Source organism: Furipterus horrens, unplaced genomic scaffold (assembly GCF_987537825.1).
Source record: "Furipterus horrens unplaced genomic scaffold, mFurHor1.1.pri manual_scaffold_4, whole genome shotgun sequence".
NCBI classification, from domain to species: Eukaryota; Metazoa; Chordata; class Mammalia; order Chiroptera; family Furipteridae; genus Furipterus; species Furipterus horrens.
Genome location: NW_028327174.1, coordinates 28,276,303 through 28,297,016, shown reverse-complemented (window position 1 = coordinate 28,297,016; position 20,714 = coordinate 28,276,303). Strand labels below are relative to the sequence as shown.

At 42.3% G+C, this 20,714-nt stretch overlaps 1 protein-coding gene across 1 annotated transcript in view; it reads right to left on the bottom strand.

Moving 5' to 3' along the window:
- Positions 1-5,838: 5,838 nt before the first annotated feature.
- PTPRO (protein tyrosine phosphatase receptor type O) overlaps positions 5,839-20,714 on the bottom strand; it is a 198,760-nt gene continuing 183,884 nt past the window's right edge. Inside the window, exons 24-27 of the mRNA XM_090275111.1 lie at positions 16,924-17,078; positions 14,406-14,541; positions 9,662-9,782; positions 5,839-7,922 (exon numbers count right to left, since the gene is read on the bottom strand). Of these exons, the coding sequence (XP_090131237.1) occupies positions 9,678-9,782; positions 14,406-14,541; positions 16,924-17,078 (396 nt within the window). The 3' untranslated portion in view covers positions 5,839-7,922; positions 9,662-9,677. The remainder of the gene's footprint in view (positions 7,923-9,661; positions 9,783-14,405; positions 14,542-16,923; positions 17,079-20,714) is intronic.

Sequence of the window (20,714 nt, the reverse complement as noted above, 5' to 3'; positions counted from 1 at the left end):
AATGGAAAAATAAGGCATCACACACACACACACACACACACACACACACACGCATTGAGCCATTAATATCTATAGGTCTTTATAGCTTATCCTATTTTAACATTACTTTCTCTTAGCTGGTTATATAGGCTAAGACCTACCCTTCTATCTATTCTTAAAGAAAGGGAAGCAAGAACTGAACACATATGTGCTGAGAAGTTTCACAGATATCCCCGCTTTCACAGATGAAGAAATTGAAACTCAGATACAGTTAAGTGGCTTATACAAAACCACAGAGTTAAGTGGAATAACTAAATTTAGACTCAATTCTCTTCAACTTTTATATATTCTACACATCTTTTCTTCCAACTATCATAGGCCAGTGCATTACAAAAATTTTAAGCAGAAAGCATTCTTTAAACATGAAATTGTATATAGTGCCCCACTGTATAAATTAGCTAGCGTCAGGGTTTGTCTCACTGAAGCTGTGGAGAGGAGGCTTGGAGCCTCATTTGGAAATCACTAGCCCAGATGCCACAGATTGCCTCCTCCGCAAAGACCCTTGCAGGTGAACATGAAGGTAGGTTGGGAGCCAGTCATTCTATGGCAATAATTAGACCAGGAGATATAGTTCTTGGTCTCAACAGTCATTTACATCTTTGGGGAATTTCAGGTGGCTGACCACCTCTTCAAAGCACTATTTGTTTAGATAGGAAAATGGCCTCTGCATGTCATCTCCGTGTTCCACAGTAATGCTTTGGAGTAAAAATTATATAAAATACCAATAAATCAGGGAAAAAATGAGCTGGTCCTGGTTCCTGTCTTCCATGTGATAGCCCAGAACCAGGAATGGACATGCATGTACTGTGTGTTAACCTGTGGTATGGCTTATTCCATGAACATGGGAATGGCAGGATCTTCAGCTTGACTTGTGCTAGTGAGCGAATGAAAGCAGCAGAGCCGCTGGACCACAGGCTGAGACAGTGGCCACGACTGGTGGCCTCGCTTACAGAGCACAGCCCTTTTGCAAGGTGAGAAGGTCTAGAGTATGAACAACTTGTAGCAACCCGCTATCCTGAAACACATTTTACAGTAGGAAGACGGCACAGGGAAGTTAGATTATTGCCTCTTCTCTACAACCAACCTTAAAGGGAAGCATTTAGACATTTGGATAGTTCATTTCATTAGTCTTGCAGCAACAGGAAAGATACAAGGAAACGACTCCTTATTTTCTGCCTTGGTGACAGCACAATGGATTTACAAAATGCAAATTCAATAGTGATCTGGATTACTTAGATGCTTCCCACTTCATTTAGCATTTGCCAAACTGAGTTTCGCATATCTCTGTCAGACGTGTGTGCAGATGAGGCCTCTGACCGAGTTGCTGACTCCAAGTTTGGCTGCACTTAGCTTGGAGCATTGTTAACGCTATTTCGGGGAGCAGGCCTCAGGCACGGCGTGCGCTCAAGGGGATCCTGGATCAAGTGGGCGCGCTCGCCTGGAGAAGTCTCGGTGCTGGAGTGAGTGGGAGGGTTGGGTGGTCTAACCACGCTGAGAGAGAGTCGGACAACTGTACATCGTCTGTTCCCTGCTGACCGCCCAACCCTCACAACCAGTTCTGCGTTTTACCACAACTCTACAAGGTAGTTACTCCTTGTTTTTCTTTTTGTGTGAACACTTCGGCTAAGAGATAGTAGGTGACTCCTCGAGCGAACGCTGCTGCCAAGAGTCAGGGCACAGCTGCTGCGATTCGGGAGGGTATACTCCCCCAGGATGTCGCCCAGCAGGCCCAGACCACCAGGCACCACGCCAAGGGCGTCACGTTTCATCCCTAGCGCAACCCCGTGGAGGACGCGCTTCTTATTCCCACTTAGGAACAAGGAAGCTGGTTCCGAGAGAGCGAATGGTGTTCCCAAGTGGTGCCTGCTCGTGCCAAGCCTCTCTTCTTAACCCTGCGCGTTACATATTGCCATTTGTGCAGGTTAGCTCTTTGTCTTAGAACAATAGCCAGCTTGTCAGACAAGTGTGCACAGACTGCCTGCACAGTCGCAGGTATTTTCACTGAACGTGCGTCAGGCCCTGCCATTGCTTGCCTCGGAAACCTTCGAGCCTGGGTTATGTGGGAGGGACACAAAATACACACGTTGCTGATGTGCTTGGTAGTAGAGAGGTGAAGCACAAAGCCAGGCCTCCGGTTGAGAGGCTCCGCTCCTGCTTTGGCACCGCTTGCCTGTGACACAAGAGCCCACCCTGGGTCACAGGCTGTGCCTCCTTTCTGTTTGGAGGTCTGAGACTATGTGTATGAGGGGATGGTGTTTCAGGTGTCACCCTGGGGAAACTGAGCCAGTCCAGCTCAGGGACCAGCTTCAGGTGCTCTTATAAAATTTCTTCAAGAATTCCAGGATGGCCCTTGGAGACTGTGGGAGGTTTGCTTATACTGGTGAGCTGTGCAATATAATACTACTAATTTATTCCACATACCGTTTTTAGTCCCTGACACAAGTTACCATTTTTATCTTCTTGACACCCGATGAGGAAGCTACTGTTACTGAGTACATTTCACAGATGAGACAACTGAGTCACAGTCCGTTGCAGTCTTAGCTCAAATCTTTCTCCACCCAGTCCCTCTTGCTAAACTGCTCCACTGCTCGGCCCTGTTTGTACTGCTGCCCAAGCTCACTGGTTAAGGGGGGATGTCATCTAGTTTGGTTTTGAACATGAAGGAGCCCTTCCAAGACCATTGTGTTTTGTATTAGTAAAGGCAGTAGGGGTTACAGTTAACTGTTCCTAGTTGAAACAGCCCTTTGGACTTCGTGGTGTTCTTAAATCTGCACAAAACTATTTCGTGTCAGCTGGCTTTGAACTTCTATCCCTGCCCTGGAACTCAGCATAACACACAAGCCAGAGGCCTGGCTTGCTCAGCATCATCCACATGCCAAGCCTCCTGGCCTCCAGTACCTTTGGGCTTTTATTGATGTGAAACCACTGTGGGGCCTATTGTTCATAGGAATCCAGGACTCTGAGTCAGAGCCAATAGCCTTGCATGAGGCTAAAACATTCTAGTGAGTTGCTTAAGTAATGGTCTTGTTATGGAGTTTGGAAAGAGACGAGAGAAAAACAGAAGGAGAGCTCTAACTTGGAGGAAATCCACTTCTGGAGAAGAATGCATATATTTTAACAAAAGTTTATTTATTAAAAGAACCATCATTATTCTGTGGCCTTTCCTTGAGTCCTTGTTTGCATTGTGGGTTAACCTTGCTCTGATCTGTTTCATCTTTAACCTGGCATCTGGAAATTTTATTAGTCACACACCACTGCCCTGAAAAACTTCCACTGTAACTGAGGCTGAACATGGCTGTAAAGGTGTCCTTTTGCTGCCATATGAGTTAAGGACAGGTTGACTGCTGTAGCTGACAATACCAAAATCTCAGTGTCAACATGATAGAAATTTGTTCCTTGATTGCATCATGGGCCCCTGCAGTCAGGTATTCCTTCTCCAGGCGGTGATTCATGGACCCAGGCTCCTGTCTTTGGCACCAGCGTCTCTGTTGGGGGTGGGGGGAGACAAATAAAAGGTTGCTCCTGGGTGATTATCAGGGGCCAGGGCGTGGAGTCACTTCTGCCTACCCTCCGTTTTCTAGAAGTAACTGCAAGTGGCTGGAAAACACAGCCCCAGTGCACTGTAACGTTTGCACTAACAGTAAACCCAGCGGCTCCTGCTGAGTAACACACAAGCATCTGTGGAGGCCCTGAAAGAAGCTTTCACTTTGGAGTTAGCCAGGAAAAAGAGCTTCAGAGGGCAGGGCGGGAAGTTGGGTCATCCACACGGGCCCCAGGGACTGAAGCAGTGGGTGTTTTATGACCACTGGCTGAAGGCAGGAATGAGTGTACATCATCAGTATTATTCAATGTGGCTCCATAGTCTTCAATACCTTAATGTGGCAGAATCATCTTTCCTGGACCTTCCAGAGAAACTTCTCCTGTCCTTCTCTTGGGCCTACATTGGATGCTTTCTGTATCCCTGTCACCACACCTGTAACACTGTTGACCTTTGTTTCACTTCGGTTTCCCCTGCCAGAATGTTACCTCCTTGAAGCAGGACCCTGTCTCATCCATCTTCATTCCCAAGCCCCTCCTATAGTCCCTGACATGGGGTGTTAAGTAAAGTTATTTTCTTAGAGGGTTAGAAATTTATTATTTCCCACATTGAAAAGTTACCCTCTATATTAAACACATTATCTTAAATGAAGGTATTAATTCTACTGTAGTTTATCAGTGATAAATATGAATGGGAAGCAGCATGAAGTGGTGGGGGAAAGGGCTTTTATTTTGGCGAGACAGAGCTGGGCTAGACTCCCCAGTAGTTGCTATACTTTACTTAACCTAACTGCTTCTCCATTTCTTTGCCTGCTATATGAGTACGCTTAAGAAATTAAGAGAATAGGCATATAAAGAGCTTATGACATCAGAAAAAAAAAAAATCCACCATCCCTCCCCTGGGAGTCATGTGTAATGGCTCTATTTAAAGCTCTGGGCAGCTTTAATCTCATGATTAAGTTTCATGCCCCGGGCCGTGGCATGCTCCTGGCACCTGCCCTTTTGCCCTGAAGGGGATGTGGATGTGGGCTTCAAGCCTATATCCATGAGAAGCATAGACGCACATCCTTGATGGTAGTAAGGGCCTTAGCTGTGTCAACAGAGGGAAGTGCTTTCTGACAAATGAAGGGGTGGGCTGCCTTGGGAGGTGGCAATGCCACACACTGAAACTGTTCAGTAGGAAAGAATTAGCTGTCTGCCAGGGATGTGTCTGAGGAGGGTCCTGTTCTGAGTAGGAGGGTAGGCTAACTTGGAATATCTCATCTAGGAAGAGGTACCAGGTCTTGGAAAAGACGATTTTTTTTGTCCTTTCAAAAACAGCAATGAAACTCTGATTCCATAAGCTACTTTTAAAAATCAGCACATGGCACCATTTGTACTTACATGGTGCCTAGCACATTGCATGTAGTGAACTATTTGATTGGTTATTGATTGATTGATTCAACATCGATAAACATTGTGCAATGTGTGAATGAATGAATGAATGAATGAGTGAATGAATTCCTTTATTCCAGATTAACACCCCCACTTTTCTCAGGTGTTGTCACCATGACCTGTTGTTTTCAACATCCCTAATGGTTCTAGTGACCCTGTCCTGGACAACCTTCAGTTTGTTAATGTCCCGCTTATGATACAATTCCTAGAGCTAAACATTATACCCCATCTTTAATCAAGTGACTCACCAGGCTCAGGCCTGTGAGAGCACCAGTTAAAACTGAAAACAAAAGGCCAGGCATCAGAGAGGTCGTGGCTTAGGTTCCCTTTGAATGCCTCCAAATGGGGCTGTTAAGAAACCGGGGTAGAAGTGTGCAGTTTTCGCATGTGTTGTATTTTTGTTGCTTTATAACCCCTTTGGCCAACGTAGATATGTTCAGTCCCGGGTATGGCCTCTGGACTCCGAGCCTGTGCCAGGTATCAGACTAGCGATCTGTGAGCTAGGAAACAAGCCAGCTAATTTGAAACACATTACATCAGACATTTCCCGAGGTGGAGAGGAAGGCCTCCTTGCTAGAAAGCAGGGAGGATTTTGGCTCTTAGGGATTGGATTCAGTAACTTTAACCCCTTGGCTGAAGTCCAGCCCTCTAGCAAGCGGCTATCATATGGTCCGCAAAAAATTCAGAGCCAAAGCCTCCAGCCCCCACTTTACATATTGACACCACAGCCTGCTTTGAGAGATGCACGCCTTTTGAGGCACAGGGGCTTTTAGAAAAAGAGAGGCATTATAAAATCTGGTTTAAAATTTTATAAAAGGTTAAATGGGTTTTTAAGAGATTTAAAATTTTTTAAGTTTAGGGGAGTTGGGGCAATGTTGACTTTGTAGTGGGAAACTGTAAACCCTGAATTAGAATGTTATCCAAGAAAATGCTGTCATTTATCACTCTTTCCTTTTTAAAGTTAAATAAAATTATATAATCTGCAGGGATGGATATATTGGTGTTAGCTATTAAATTTATAAATTAGACCCCAATGGTAGTTTTTCAGCTAACTTCAGAAATTGGCTTTGTGCCATATAGACTATTAGGAACTGCATTTTCTAATCCCTCTGTGTTCAGTAAAAAACACTATTAAGATGATTTTTTAAATTAATAATAATACAGAGACCCTGGCAGTTTCCCCTCTCAATGTTTAAAATTAAGGCCTGGGGGAGAAATTAAGCCTTACAGTCCATGAGAGGATAAGATGTAAAAGCGTTTTGGGGGAATTGTCATATCTGATATTCCTTATACCCTCAAAATATGGAGCTGTTACTAGGTTTTTCAAAAGTTTATTGACTGAGACTCGGGAGAGAGAATTTCCAAAGTCATCTGTCAAGATTAAAACCCAAATCTTCTGACAGATTGATGCTTTTCTCACCATCAGCTCACATATCGAGGGGCACCTTGTACTAGTGCAGGAACAGTGACAGAGCCTGAGGAGTGAGACCCTGAAGTGGTGACCTGGTAAAATGCTTCAGTGTGACCTTCCTGTAGTCTCAACTCGGAACCTTCAGTCTTAAGTCTGGATACTTCATCTTCTCTTTTGGGAAAATTGATCTGGTAGTATTTGATCCCCACCGTGAAGGGGTGCTCAAGACAAACATGAAATATTTATGAAGTGCTTTAAGTTTCAGGGGAAGTAACATTCCTGTCCACGGAAATTGGAAATCTATTCCACCACACCCACGCATCTTGTTGGCTCATCCAAGGTGGCACTCTCCCCTTCTGACCTGTCCTTGTGTGAAAATCTAAGAATGTTGCACATACATTTGCCACCCTTCTTTAGCAGTGTATGTACCTGAGAATGGAGTGATACATTATTAACTTGCTCAAGAAGGGATATAAAGGGTGGGAGTGAGAAGGGGGGGGCAATGAGAAGAAGAGGGGGCAGCATCCAGGCGAAAAGGGGAGGAAGGGAGGCAGGTGAAACTGACAAGCCTGAGGAGCCCAAGCTGTTCATACACAGGCTGTGTCACCCTCTGCCATTCCCCCCGCAAGGCGAGCTTTCGCCTCGCTGGCCAGGACCTGCAGAGAACCGCGCCAAGGTCTGCTGTGGCCAGGCCTTCTCAGTGACAAAAGACTGTGGGGTGCAGAGCTGTTCACCTGGCATTCTTCACCATTACTGAGGTCACTGATCAAATATTAATCTGATCCTACGTCCGTGGCTTCACAAAGATGACCAGGAACAGAGGGAAGCCAGGGCAAGGGGCAGTGATCTGAAATGCAGAGAGGGGCAAGGCCCCCTGCAGCCCACGTGGGAAGGCTCACACAGCCACACCGCCACAGTGAGGCAGCCAGCTCGTGTACTCTCAACGCAAAATGTCCTCCTTTGTAGATGCATACTGTCACCCCTTACTTCTCAGGAAGGGACACAAATTAACAGGCTTCACGATGCCATCCATGTCCATTTTGACAGCATTCATGTCAAATACAGAATCATGTACTGCAATTATACAATATCTAAAGAATGGGATAAAATATTACTAGTTACACTGGTTAAAATAAAACTGACAACCAAGAAAGAAAAAAGCCCCCCAAATCAAAAGAAATCTCTGTCGAAATTGGGAGTGACACTTGACAATATACAGAAAACAATAAAGGAAGTAGCCGAGTAATTGTCCTTGCATGCTGCAGTTCATTGCCATAACTTCATAAACTCCCAGCTGTTTGCGGGAGAGAAAGTGCGTTTTCACATCCTGTATAGTTCTCACAGAAACAGCTGTCCGTGTGCGGAGGCGAGCAGAGAATGGAATGCGAAGTCTAGGCACCAGGATTGCTCAGATAGCAATGGAGTTGGAAGAGTCAGACCTCCACGGCTTCGGAATCAGATCTGGTTTGTGGGGAAGGAACCTGGACCGTGTGACGTTAGTCTAGGGGGGGCCAAGGAAGAAACACTTAACTGTTAATATGGAAGAAAAGCATCAAGAACTAGGGACAATTAAGACTTAAATAGTTTTTTCTACTCTACTTTGAAGCTGAATTACAGCTTTTCATATTTGGAAAAGAAAGGGGGCTGAACACTGGGTAAAATCGCTCTCTCCCCCTTTTTACCCTCCCTGCTCCCGATCCCTTAGCGTAACGTTGGAGTGCAGGTACTGCTGGTTCTGTTTTTGTGAAGTAGAATTACCATGTCTTTATATGTGGCCACGCCTCTTTTTAACAATGAGGTATAGTTTTAGACTAACAGTGCCTATTCCTTCCTGGGCTATGGGTTTGAGCAATCGTGGGGGCAGAAAACAATTCCACTTTCTGATAAAATCACACAATACAAAAATTATTGCACTTGAAAACAACAACAACGAAATAACTCAGCCCAACCAGCAAAGGGCCAATGAAACTCCGGAAGAGGCTGTGCTCCCTGCCCTTTGCGGAGTGTCTGGACCTTTCGGTGTTCAGTGGAATTCGGTCCGTTATTAAATGTCCAGGCGTGAAAGAGTCCAAAAGACACTGTAGGTCTCTTTAAGGCTAAGTCTTCTCGGTGCTTCTATGAGATAAATGATCTCCTCGGCCACATATTACAAAGCAGGAGCTCCTTTTAGTGAAATGGCTAGCAGCCCCTCCCCCCCGAACTCTAGAAGCAAAGGAGGATGGGTGCACTTGTGTCCTGTCCTGTGAATGAGAGAGAGAAATGGTTAGCAGCCTGGGAGGGCGGAGCCGCACCTCACCCGCCCTGTAGCTGGAAGTAGAGCAACTTCCTCTGACTCCATCACTAGCTCACATTACATTAACACCCCACCCCCACCCCGCCGAGCCCAGGGAGATGTAGTTTACTTTATCTGTGCATCTTTCTCTGTGTAATTCCTACTTTCTATGGATCTGAATGTCTTAACCTGAACCCTTGATTCTCTTTCCTTATTCTTTATCCTTCCTGCCTCTTTGTGTTCTCTGTCTCTCTTTCTTGATGGATGTAAAGGTGCGATGCTAGTCCTGTCCTGCCACCCACTGGCCCACATGCTGCTGCTTCCATATTTCTCCCACAAGCACCTTTGTCCTCTCCCCACCCTGTCAATGGTCCTGCTCCAACACTGCTTACTAAGTTGAAGAGGTGGATTACTTGTTACTTCAATCAAGATGACGTACACCTGTAAAATCTCATCTAGTCAAAATTTGAGCACATGACATTGAACACATTACTAATGTATTCGTGAAGTTCTCAAGGAAGTTCTTATAATGGGTAAGATTGAAGCATTCCTAGACTCTACTATCCTGAACTACTGTCAATATTTTCTTCCTTGGGATGTTTACTTCAGTTCATATATTCTTTATAATCCCTTTTGACCCTTTGTTATCAATAAAATATTTGCACAAAATGTCTAGATAAACAGAGTGGGTAATAACATCCTGATGTCCCAGGCACAGAGCCAAAATTAGAATAAGTTAAGGTTCATGGTGGGAGGAATGGAGGTCAAATCATTGTGAGCTGTCAGGCCTCTTCATGTAGTGCCCACAAACCAAGGAGCACTGAGTTGTAAGATCTGCTACAGTACGTGTCTCTCCCTACGCCCACCGCCCTGTGACCACCTCTGTAGGTCAGAGTCAACACAAGTGGCTACTGCCGCCTCTTGTATCCTAACATGTCCTCCCCCATGATGAGCTTTTCCCTACTTACTGCTCTGGGTTCGTAACTAGGACTTGCTAACATTCTCATAGATGACGTCACTGATGCAGAACTGCTGCTTCTTCTTCATCCATATAAGTTGCACACATTGATGGATAAAAATGTACTGCTCCTGAAGCCAAAGACAGACATGTTTCAGAGCAACGTATTTTTGTACAAATACATGCAAAGATAATATTGTGATGCTACGACAGTATTAAGTATGATCTGATGTCAAAGGAACCAATTTTCATTAGGTAGGAGACAATTTTATAACTAGAAAATTCAAGAGAATCAACTGTAAAGATATTTTGAATAACAATAGAGCTAAGACCATTATTACTTAATGTTAAAGCTATGAATATTCAAAATATAAATTGTGGACTATTTTGAAAAAAAAATAGTTTCAATTCATAATATACCAAAATAAAGTCCAGGAAATTTAACAAATTAAGCCATAAAAATATAAAGGAAATGTAAGTTAATTCCTCTCTAATTACTCTAAGAAAGGACTTTCTGAAGTCAAAGCAATGGAATAAATTATTAAAAAATACTTAACCTACTGTATATATTTTAAAAATTGAAAAGAATAAACCAAAAGACAAACTAGATACTAGGAGGGAAAATATTTTATAAAATTATGACAATGTTTATATCTTTATTTTTGTTTAACATTCATTCAAAACAGTAACACACACTTAAACTGACAAATATATAAATAAAATACATTGACCACTAAACCAAATCTTCCTGGAAGGCATAGACTATGTCTTTTTTTAAAATTCTTAATGCCTATTAAGTGTTGTTGAAGGAAACTGAAGAATATTAAGACATATGCAAAAAATAGCCAAGTAATCAAAAATGTAAATTAAAACAATTGTTTTTACCTATATAGTGAGCAAAGCTAAGGGGAAAAAGTAACAATGATGGCCCAGGTTTGTTGAAACAGTCATTTTTAGTATTATTGGTGGAAGTATAATAAATAAAGTGCTAATAAAATGGCATTGTGAGCATAGGAAATAGTAAAAAAGTGGAAAAGAATTCAATTTAATATCCCGTAGAAAGGAGAATGGTTTAAGTAATCAATGGAATATCTATATTGAAACATCATTCAGCCTTTAAAATGAAATTTACATAATTTGGAGCAATTTGGGATAAGACACATAGCAAAATATTAAGTGAAAAATTAAATTTTAAAATTGGCATATGGACACATAACAGAAGACCATAATTATGTGAAAGTTATATTTCAAGGCAGGCTGGGATAAAATATGCCAAAATATTGAGAGTCGTTGTCTTTTCCTTTTTCTTTATTTCCCAGACTTTCTCTATAAATAGTACCATTAGCAACAACTCTTGAATAGGAACCAGTCAAGATATCCATAGGATCTTAAGGAGCATTTTATATGACAACTTTATACAAATGATTAGGCTAATACTTTGAACTACACTGGGTTGCTTCCTCAGCCTCACCTGTATTTTTCAACAAGATCTAGAGAAAATATATGCCCTTATTTTGTGATAGTAGCACATCAATAACTAAGCTACCTCTTCTCCTTATCATACAACTCCATTGTGCCAGCACTGGACATAGATAAGGCCAGAGCCTGCCTTATTTTTCAACCCAGGACTAGTCTATGGCCAAACTTTGTCTCAAAAACAAAAACAAACAACAACAACAACAACAAAAAAATACGTAGCCTATTACAGAAAACGTAATAAAGACTATTTACGGAAAGGTCCCTGAGGGTTCCTGAGAAATCAAAGCTGCCGATCAGGATGGGCTACTCAAAGCAAAGCCCTAAATGACCTCTAGGGAAAGTCTGTTAAAGGAAAATCAAACAAAACGTTTGATAAAAATAGCAGAGAGCCTCCAGAGAGGTGAGTGTCATCCACACGTAGCACTTGAGTTTCAAAGCATTTAACTAGATTTTGTCTTTTCACATAATGTACACTTTACAGTGATTTGTGAACGCTGTCATTCACAGTTTACAGGTGAAGAACGGAGCTTTGAGTGGCAGAGTGAGTTGTGCGGTGGCCATGCTGGGACCCAGGCCTTCTCATGGGGCCTGGCCAGACCACCCGACTTTCTTTACCCTTCACTGCTCTTGTGGAGAGGCCCATAATGGGGGGAGGGAAGGGAGAGGGAGGCGGTAGTGAGGTGAGAAAGGGAAGGAAGGCACATCAAACATAGCACATGCCACAGGCTGCAATAACCTGAGATATGCCTCTGAGGACATAACCAATGTCATCAGTGACTTCCACTATTTTTATTTATTTTCAGGGAAGAGGACGGCATCTCCCTCCAAGCCTAAGTGGGGCTATGCACCTTTTGCCTTTGCCAGAGGACTGAAAGTACTCAGCTCTTTTTAGAAGGGGGTTGGGTGGTGGAATCCAAGTGATGGGAATTCGAGAGGAGAGAGGAAACTTAGAAACTGGCCACGGAAAGAAACCTGGTACACAATACACACATGGTTGACACATTGTACATACACAGAGTCAGAAATCAGCTGGCCTCTTGAAAATCATTAGTGTCAAAGGGGTACCCTAGGGTGAGAACACTGGAGAAAATAATGCTTTCCTCTGCTCTGTACTTATGAACGTCAGTGAAGCAGAAGGCAGCAGGACTGTTCTGCGAAGGGGCTCAAGGAGGATGTCAGGAAAATCCCGACATTCAAAATACAGGTTGAATCCCAAAGGGCAGAACAAGGAGGGAACACAAGGGTGCATGGACAAGATGTTCCACACATAAATACACAACTCGAGCTAGAGAAGACCCACTGCCCAATCCCGAGGGAAGTCAAGAGGGACTTGAGACGGTGGGAAAAATAAGTAACCCGCAGTGACCTCGGCTCTCTTGCTGACTTTGAATTTTCCCACCAGAGTTCAGGGGAGTGATATCGTACTTAAACAAGACCATTTCCCTAGAGATGTCAACCTCAAAGGCTGCCAAACAACCAAAGTTTGGGGCAAGAAAGTTGGGAGGAAGAAAACATTTTCTCAGCGTTGCTGAAAGGCACACAGTGGCCGCTCAAGTTTTGTGTGGTTACCACGCCGGAGGCAAGATCATGAGCTGAAGAGGATGGAGGGTCTACCACGTGAAGGTGCTATTTAAAAAGGGATTAAGGTTCCGTACTGGGAGAGTCAAAAGCAAACAGACTATAATCAAAGTCTATAAAGTTATAAAGGGTATAAATTAAGTCGACGTGGCAGACAATTTTTCAAATCCAGAATACTTAATATAAAGAGCAGCCCTTTGAAGCGCAGGGATTAATATACCTAATGGGGAGTTTTAATCACATATTAGGATATAAATTTATGGAAGTGAAAGCCAAAAATATGGACCGATTCATAAAGTGCCATTTAATCATCAGGTAGGAGCTTCTCCGGGGAACCAGGGCATTTCAAATGAGGCAAGGTTCGTGTCCCTGCAGCAGTAAATTACAAGGCAACAGGCCTGGGAGGCGAATGGGCTAAGGAAGTGGGGGCACAAACACATGACTTACTTCCTTATCATCCACGAGACAGCTAATGTGAATGGGTTACTTTTTCCAAGTGGTATGATCCTGCTTTGGCTCAGAAATAGACAAGCCTTGCAGGGAGGGGGTGTGGGGAGGCAGGAGAGAAAAGAGCTGTCAAGGAGAAGCCGGAAGCCTGGGGACAGCAGCGCTGCCGGGCCCGGGCCTCTGAGTTCTGCTGACATCTAGTGCTGCTGCCTGTGAAAAGCACGAGGAAAATCCAGGCAGTGCTCACTCAACCCCTTGGAACTTCAGGAACAGGCATCTGGCCAGGTTGGGTTCTACTCTGTTCCTCCCACACACATGCTTTCCAAACAGGGACAACTGTGGGCCTGAAGCGAAGAAGCTGCGGGTACGGCTGGGTGACTAGGATTAGGAGCCAGCTATTGTGCGTGGGTGTTGAGGCCCACGCAGTGCGCACCCAGTGTGGCTCTGAGGCCGTGCGTGCAGTCTGCGGGCACCCGGGCGCTGCTTCAGCCGGACCACTTTCTGAAGTTTCAGGGGAGGAGGGGCTTAGGAGAAGAGGAGGAGGAGGAAGTGTGGATGTTTCTAGGGATGCTGCCATGCTGTTTCAACACTAAATTCATTCATGTCAACGGACTCGGAAGTGCTAGTAGGTTGGGGGCGGAGAGCATAAATCCGACCCGCGATCATGATCTGAAGCGCACTGAAGAGTCACATGCGGACAAACTAATGACAAACTTTTGAATCAAATCTAACATTTCTAACATAAATTAAATCACATCAGTTTCACGGTCTCCACGTGGAGGCATTTACCCAAATTGGCAGTCCTGAACTCTCGCTTGGTTCAAAGAGGTTTTATTCTATTATATTATAGATACATCATGTGCTCTGAATTACTAAAGGGCATATGATACCAAGAAAAGCACAAGAACTGTGCACCAAATGGTCTTTAGAAGCTAATATCTATTTTTTTGACACCTTGAAGCAGTTGGAATGTGTGCAATAAGAAACTGGGGCTAGCAGGTGCAAAAAATATTTGAGATGATTGTTTTGAAACAAGAGATGGAATAATAGGATGTTTTTTCAGTCAAGGGCAAATGTAAAGATACTATTTAAAAATACATATTGCTACACATAATAAATTTTTCAATAAGTATGTAGTATTTTAATAATATGAGCAATGATATGTTCCAGAAACAATGAGCGCAAAAAAAAAAAAAAAACTGCAAACAAAAAAATTAAAAAATAAAGATACATATTGATTACATTCCTACCTCTGTCTGTACCATGGACATTCGGTACGACCTCATTTCGGACACCAGCCCTAAGATGTCCACAAACTCGTGCTCCCGAATGTGCTGCAGGAGCCTGTCCAGGGCAATGAACGTTCCCGTCCGGCCAACGCCAGCGCTGCAAGAGTGTTTAGACAGCACATTACTCAGTGCTTCCACACTATTGAAAACAAATTGGTGATTTAAAAACAAAACCAAACAGGTAGCACCACTGAGAAAAAAGACTAAACTCGAGACACTATTATCCACTTAACTGAGTTTTTAACTATGCAGTTGTGGTTGGCGTGTCTTCTAATAGCACGTTTCTGATCGTTGCCTCCCCTCTCTCCCCTGCCTGGGGATACCTGCTTCCTGAGAAAAGGAGTACAGTCGTCCCTCTCTATATCGCGGCTCACTTATCGTGGCCTCACTGTATCGCAGGATTTTTAAAAATATTATATTTCATGATTAATCATGGATTTTTCACTATAGCGCAGGATTTTGCGGTACTGTATACATATGTTGTTAAAGTTATGAAGGTTTAAGAGTGTAGAATATGTTTAAGAACATAAGTAGTGTTTATAAAAGTGTGGAAAAGGTTAATAAGGGAGTGGGAAAGGTTAATAAGAGACTGGGAATGGTTTATAGGTGTGTGGGAAGGGTTTATAAAGCCTTAAAATATATATAAATACTAAAATAACTGTAAGGTTCCTATTTCACGGATTTTCACCTATCGTGGGGGGGTCTAGAACGTAAGACCCGCGATAGGTGAGGGAATACTGTAATTGCATATGGACCTGCTAGAGAGTTGGTTCCTGCCCTCAGAGAGCTTGACACAAAAACAATTCCAGTCTTCTGAGTAGCCCCACGTGCAGCTCAGAAGTCTAGGTGAGATGCCCACACCTTAGCTCTGGCTCTGGGGCCACACCAATGTGTGTGCCTTCAACCCTAGGCTGAATTCACCACCCCACACCTTCTTTACAGCACATCTTCCCTTCTAGTGAGTCCTAGGAGTGCTTCAATCTCCCAGTACCCTTTTAGGTTGTTGTCTCAAAGTCAATTATAACATTTGGACACCGTCAATTACAGTCCATGAAAGCTAACACTCAGAGAAAGTATGGAGAAGTGAAGTGATTTGTGCTGACCAATTGCCATTCTCAGTTCTACATATTAAAGTCAGCTCTTCTTTTCTTCGTTCTGAGTGATTGCAAACTTTGCATTATGATGAAATGCGAGAAAAGAGGAAGTCAAAACTAATTTATATATAGAATTCGCTGGAAGAGAAATTCAACAGTAAAAGCCTGTAGTTCAGAGCCCTCGTTTGCTTTTTGTACTGGACAACCCTTCCCTCCTAGAACTTATCTTCTCAGGTAGAGTGGTCTTCCCTGGGTGAACACCTGCAAAGTCACATACATCCAGAACTGTACCTGCTACCTGCTATGAAAGAAACCATGAACTTGACCGCACGGTTGAGGAACTTTATTATCGACTCTTGGAAGAAACCACTGTAAGACTAAACAGTGGTTCAGAAACTGATCAGAAATTTAATAGCTTATGAAGCATTTTTTCTTTTCAGGGAGACACATACTCATCTCTCTCTCTCTCTCTCTCTCCTTCTCTCACCCAATCATTCTAGTTCACAGAGGCCGAGGTGCTAGGTAGATCCAGGATTGTAGCTCTATTTGCTTAGGTTGATATGGCTGCCAGTGCCTTCTCTAACACCTTTATCATATTTGTATCTCTGCTATACAATGGGAGCAGATTTATATCCCCTGCTCTTCAAAGACTGCATAAAAATTTTACAATAATATGTCATACCAATGGCTTTTGGTGGAGCTCTGTTCACTTGGTAGAAAAGAAAGCTTAAATTCAAAGATAACTCTTCCCATAAGAAATTAGCATGATCCTCAATTTTTTGATAGGGCATTAGGTCATAATGCTTCCTTTCATTTTAACTATCTGAAAATTTAAAGGCATTATCGGAAAGCAACGGTAGCAGCTATGTTTATCTCAATGAGCTGAACATTCTCATTTCTTCTTGCCCTCACCTGGCTTTTATGTCTGTTTATATTTTCTTGGGCTGTGGTTAGCTATTTTAAATTTGACCTTCTATTTGGATGTGTTACAAACCACTCAGCATCCTTGCTAGGATAGGGTAATATCACATAATTCTTAAAGGCATGGCATGGAGACCAGTGTGCCTAGATTTGAGCCCTAACTCGTCCATGTTAGAGTTGCACAAACTTGTGTGAACCCCTTAACCTCTCTACTCCTCAGGGTTTTTTTTTCATCTTAAAAAGGGAATAATAAATCTTTATCAAAGGTTATAGGATATAAGATGGTCATACTAGAAGTAAAGAACATATCTAGTAAGACCTTGGTTAATTATAATTTTTTTAAAAATCATAAATAATTTTATTGCTAGAATGATTGGATCAGTAGTTTATGGACCAGGGGGGCTCTTTTCTTGGTAAAAACAAAGCCTGTGGTGTTGAACAGAAAATGCATGTGATGAAGTTACCTGCAGTGCACGATCATGGGGCCTTTGCTCTTTGTTGCTTGCTGCCGGACCACATGGACAAATTGTAGGATACTTTCTGCAGCATTTGCCGTGGGCACTCCGTGATCAGGCCATGCAGTGTAGTTAAAATGTATCACATCCTGCATCTCGTCAGCCTGTAGGGGAGCAAGCAAGCATTAATCTCTCAGTCCAGGGTCAGAATGGCCCAGATCTCCATGCAGCTCACACACTAATGGCATGAGAAGGTAAAGCCGCATTCCACTCCTGGTCTGTACACTTCCCTTTCCAGCTCTGAGCATTGTGTCTGGCACAAGGCAGGACCTGAAAAACATACTAACTGTATAAAGCTTCGACTAGTGAGATAAATAGGCTGACCCATGCTTGTGTAAAGATAAGAACTTAAGTAGATCAGGGTTTGCATCCCAGCTTTTGCTATTTAGTAATTGCATCAGCTTTGGCCAATGAATTAAACACGGTGGAAAGTGCTGTTGGGGTCCCCGTGGGTCCCCCTTCCCAGCTGCTGTCAGCAGCATATAGCTGCAGCTTCTCACAGTTGTCTCCCACTAAGGGGAGCTGCATTGCTGGAAAATGCCTAAGAGGTTGTGTTCTCCTGCTCAGGGCATTCTGCAGCTACTAGTGAGTGATAATGGGGTACAAAAAGCTGGGCCCATTATGGCAGGGAGGGACAACAAACTCTATGGTGCTATTCACGCCCCAGCACTCTCCCAGGGGCCCACCTGACATTTGACTTGGCTTCTCCCGTCTCCATCCTATTCTGCTTTCTTTGTTCCCTTACAGAATTTCAAGATTACACTTTCCCCCCAAAAAAAAAAAAATTACCTATTTAACAATCCCTGTCTTGGGCTCTGGTACTAGGGAGCTTTACCCAGCCAACTCACCGCACACCAATTTTCTCATATCTAAAAAGGGTCTTTCCAGGTATTGTAGGGTAACGTGACCTATACCAAGGGTTGTTGTGGAGATGAAGTGTGAAGGATAGTACCTGTCAGCTGTTATCATCACTACCACTACTACCTCATTACTGCCACTCTATCCAGCTCAGGGCAATTAAATGGTCGGTTCTGGGAATCCTAGTAAATTGTATATTTATCCTACTCCTATTAACCCATCCATCAACTATACAGGGGTAGGTTTACTGTGCCATTGTGTCATTCGTTTGAGTTAATAAAGCTATTGTAATAATCATAACCTGCATATCTTTTTCCACACAAACAACTGTCAATCTACTTTTGCCAGCGTGTATATTGTTCCCTATAACCTGAATAAATATCAATTAGGATGTGGATCCCTCAAGGTTTACTCTTTTCAGTCCCTGCTAATTTATAAGCATCAAGACTTATTCTGCTCTTGTTATCAATATTACAAATCCATGCCTCACAAAGATCTAATTCACCGCCACCCCCTAAACTTGGTAAGAGCCCAGGATCCACTCAGTGGATAAAATAGCATATAATAATTTAGAAGAGTTTGGCTTGACTATAAGTTTGGAGTTAAAGTATAGGTTCAGGTATAAAAGAGAAATGTATTCTAAAGAGTCAGTGGTCTTGGGTAGAATAAAATTTGTATAAATATAAATAAATGTTCAAATGAAGTATATAAACAAATATATAATAAGATTCATGTAAATATAAATATTAGCACTTTAACTAGACCCACTGTCCCCTTGGTACCTAAGGCCACACTTCCCGAGCTGTACACAGTGCCTCCCTCACTTTGGACTCTTTCTTAGACACTGGAGCCTGAGGTCTGTAAAGACGCCAGCTACCATAGCTGCTGTCTGCAGTGAGTATGGCATCGAAACAGCCCAAGCCTGACCAGTTTGCAGAATGACTCCATTACTCAACAAGCACCATGAGGGTTTAAGGATGCCCAATCACTAGATATTTTTTGATTGCCCAGAAAAGTTCATGAAAATGCTCCTTCATTTCAAATGCAGATGGCAGGCTTAGCACAAAGATTTGAACAATGTAGGTTATATATAGAAACATTATAGTTCATCTGAAAATGTATCCAGCTAAAAAATTTAAGATGTTTCAACAATAGAAAATACGTAAATCAGTCTCTCTGTAACTGCAAGACGGAGGACTTAGTATCAGAATAACAAGGCACATTCATTCACCTCAAGGAAACAAAGGAGTTATTGCTGGGGTTTTTTGTTGTTGTTGTTTATTGTTTTTTGTTTTTATCTCCAGTTCTTACTCAGTTCACGCCAAGTTTCAAGTAGTGGAAGTGACTAATTTTCCTTCTTCTGGTTACATCTTATTCAGACTTTACAAATTTCTCTTACCCTGATTTCTTCAGTTATGTAATTTCACCTTGTTGTAGTCTAGTCTAAAAGTTTCCACATATCAGTATGGAAGGAACAAAAAAGAGTATAAACAAAAATGAAACAATATAGAAACACATATAGAATAGCACAACAGGATGTTCTTTAGCAATTGAACCTTCATCTAGGAAGTTCAAATTTAGATTACAGCTGTTTATGGCCAAAAGGTGGCACTCTGGCACCTAATGCTTATAAATGCTATATAAACTCCTTACCAGATTCAATAAAATGATTCACCATTTTATGTCTATGTTCGAGCCCCTCATGTGCTTGTCATTAAAAGGTTATCATTTAAGACTGAGGGCAAGAAGCATAGTATTCACTGTGCAGTGATCTATACGATTCCTCCCTGTCAAAGGAACATACCCTATTTTGTGCTCTGCATTTTTCCTCCAAGATGCACACCCAGTGAAAGATTTGTTTTATATTTATCTGTTCCCAAGTACTTTCCCCCTGTAATCACCAAGAAAGAAATCAGAGTTCAAACTGCATTCAGATTGTCAACTATTTTCTCTGATGGAAATCTACTGATGCTTTCCAAGTACTTTATTATTTTTGAAATCATTTGTGTATTCACTGCTTTATTCATTTCACAAATATTTGTTAAGTGGCTCAGGGTTGGGATTACAAAGATTATTAAAGTAGGGTACTTGCTTCCAAAACTCACACTGGGGGAGGCAGACATGAAGCCAGAGAATTGTAATGATCTATGGTGTTTGTACTGTGATGAAGGAATATCCATGAGACCAGAACATAAGAGGACAGGGATTAAGGTCTCTTGAGACTAGGGGAAGTTAACAAAGGAGATGATATGGAAGTGGGGACTCAGTAGGAATGTATTTAGGGAACAGAATAAGAAGTGGAACAGCATGAGGCTGTTTGTTAAGAGTCATAGAAGGATTTGCTTAACTTCTCAATGTAGCCAAAACCATTGTTAACTACCAGTGGCTAAGAAGTGATTTATTGCTTATAAATATCAATAACTAGGTAGTTAATGAATGCTTATATTGTATTGATAATGGACAATCTTTGGTTCCATGGTCTATATTAGGGTTGAGCAAACATTTTTTATGCAGGGCAGATAATAAATATTTTAGGTTTTGTGAGTCTTACAGTCTCTGTTGCAACTACTCCAGCCTGAATAGTGCAAAATCAGTCAAGACAACATGTAAACACATGTGTAGCTGTGTCGCAAAAAAATTGTTATCCATGGACACCAACATTTGAATTATATAATTTCCATACAGTGTTTCATGTGAAATACTATTCTTGTTTTGATTTTTTTTCAAACATTTAAAAGTATAAAACCCATTCTTAGCTCATGGGCTTCACAAAAGAGACAGTGGTCAATTGGGTCACAGGTTGTTTAGGAAGGGCTGTTTCTAAGCAGCAGCTTTTTAATGAGGATTTTCCTATTAAAGTTTGTTCTTAGCAAGGAGTATGT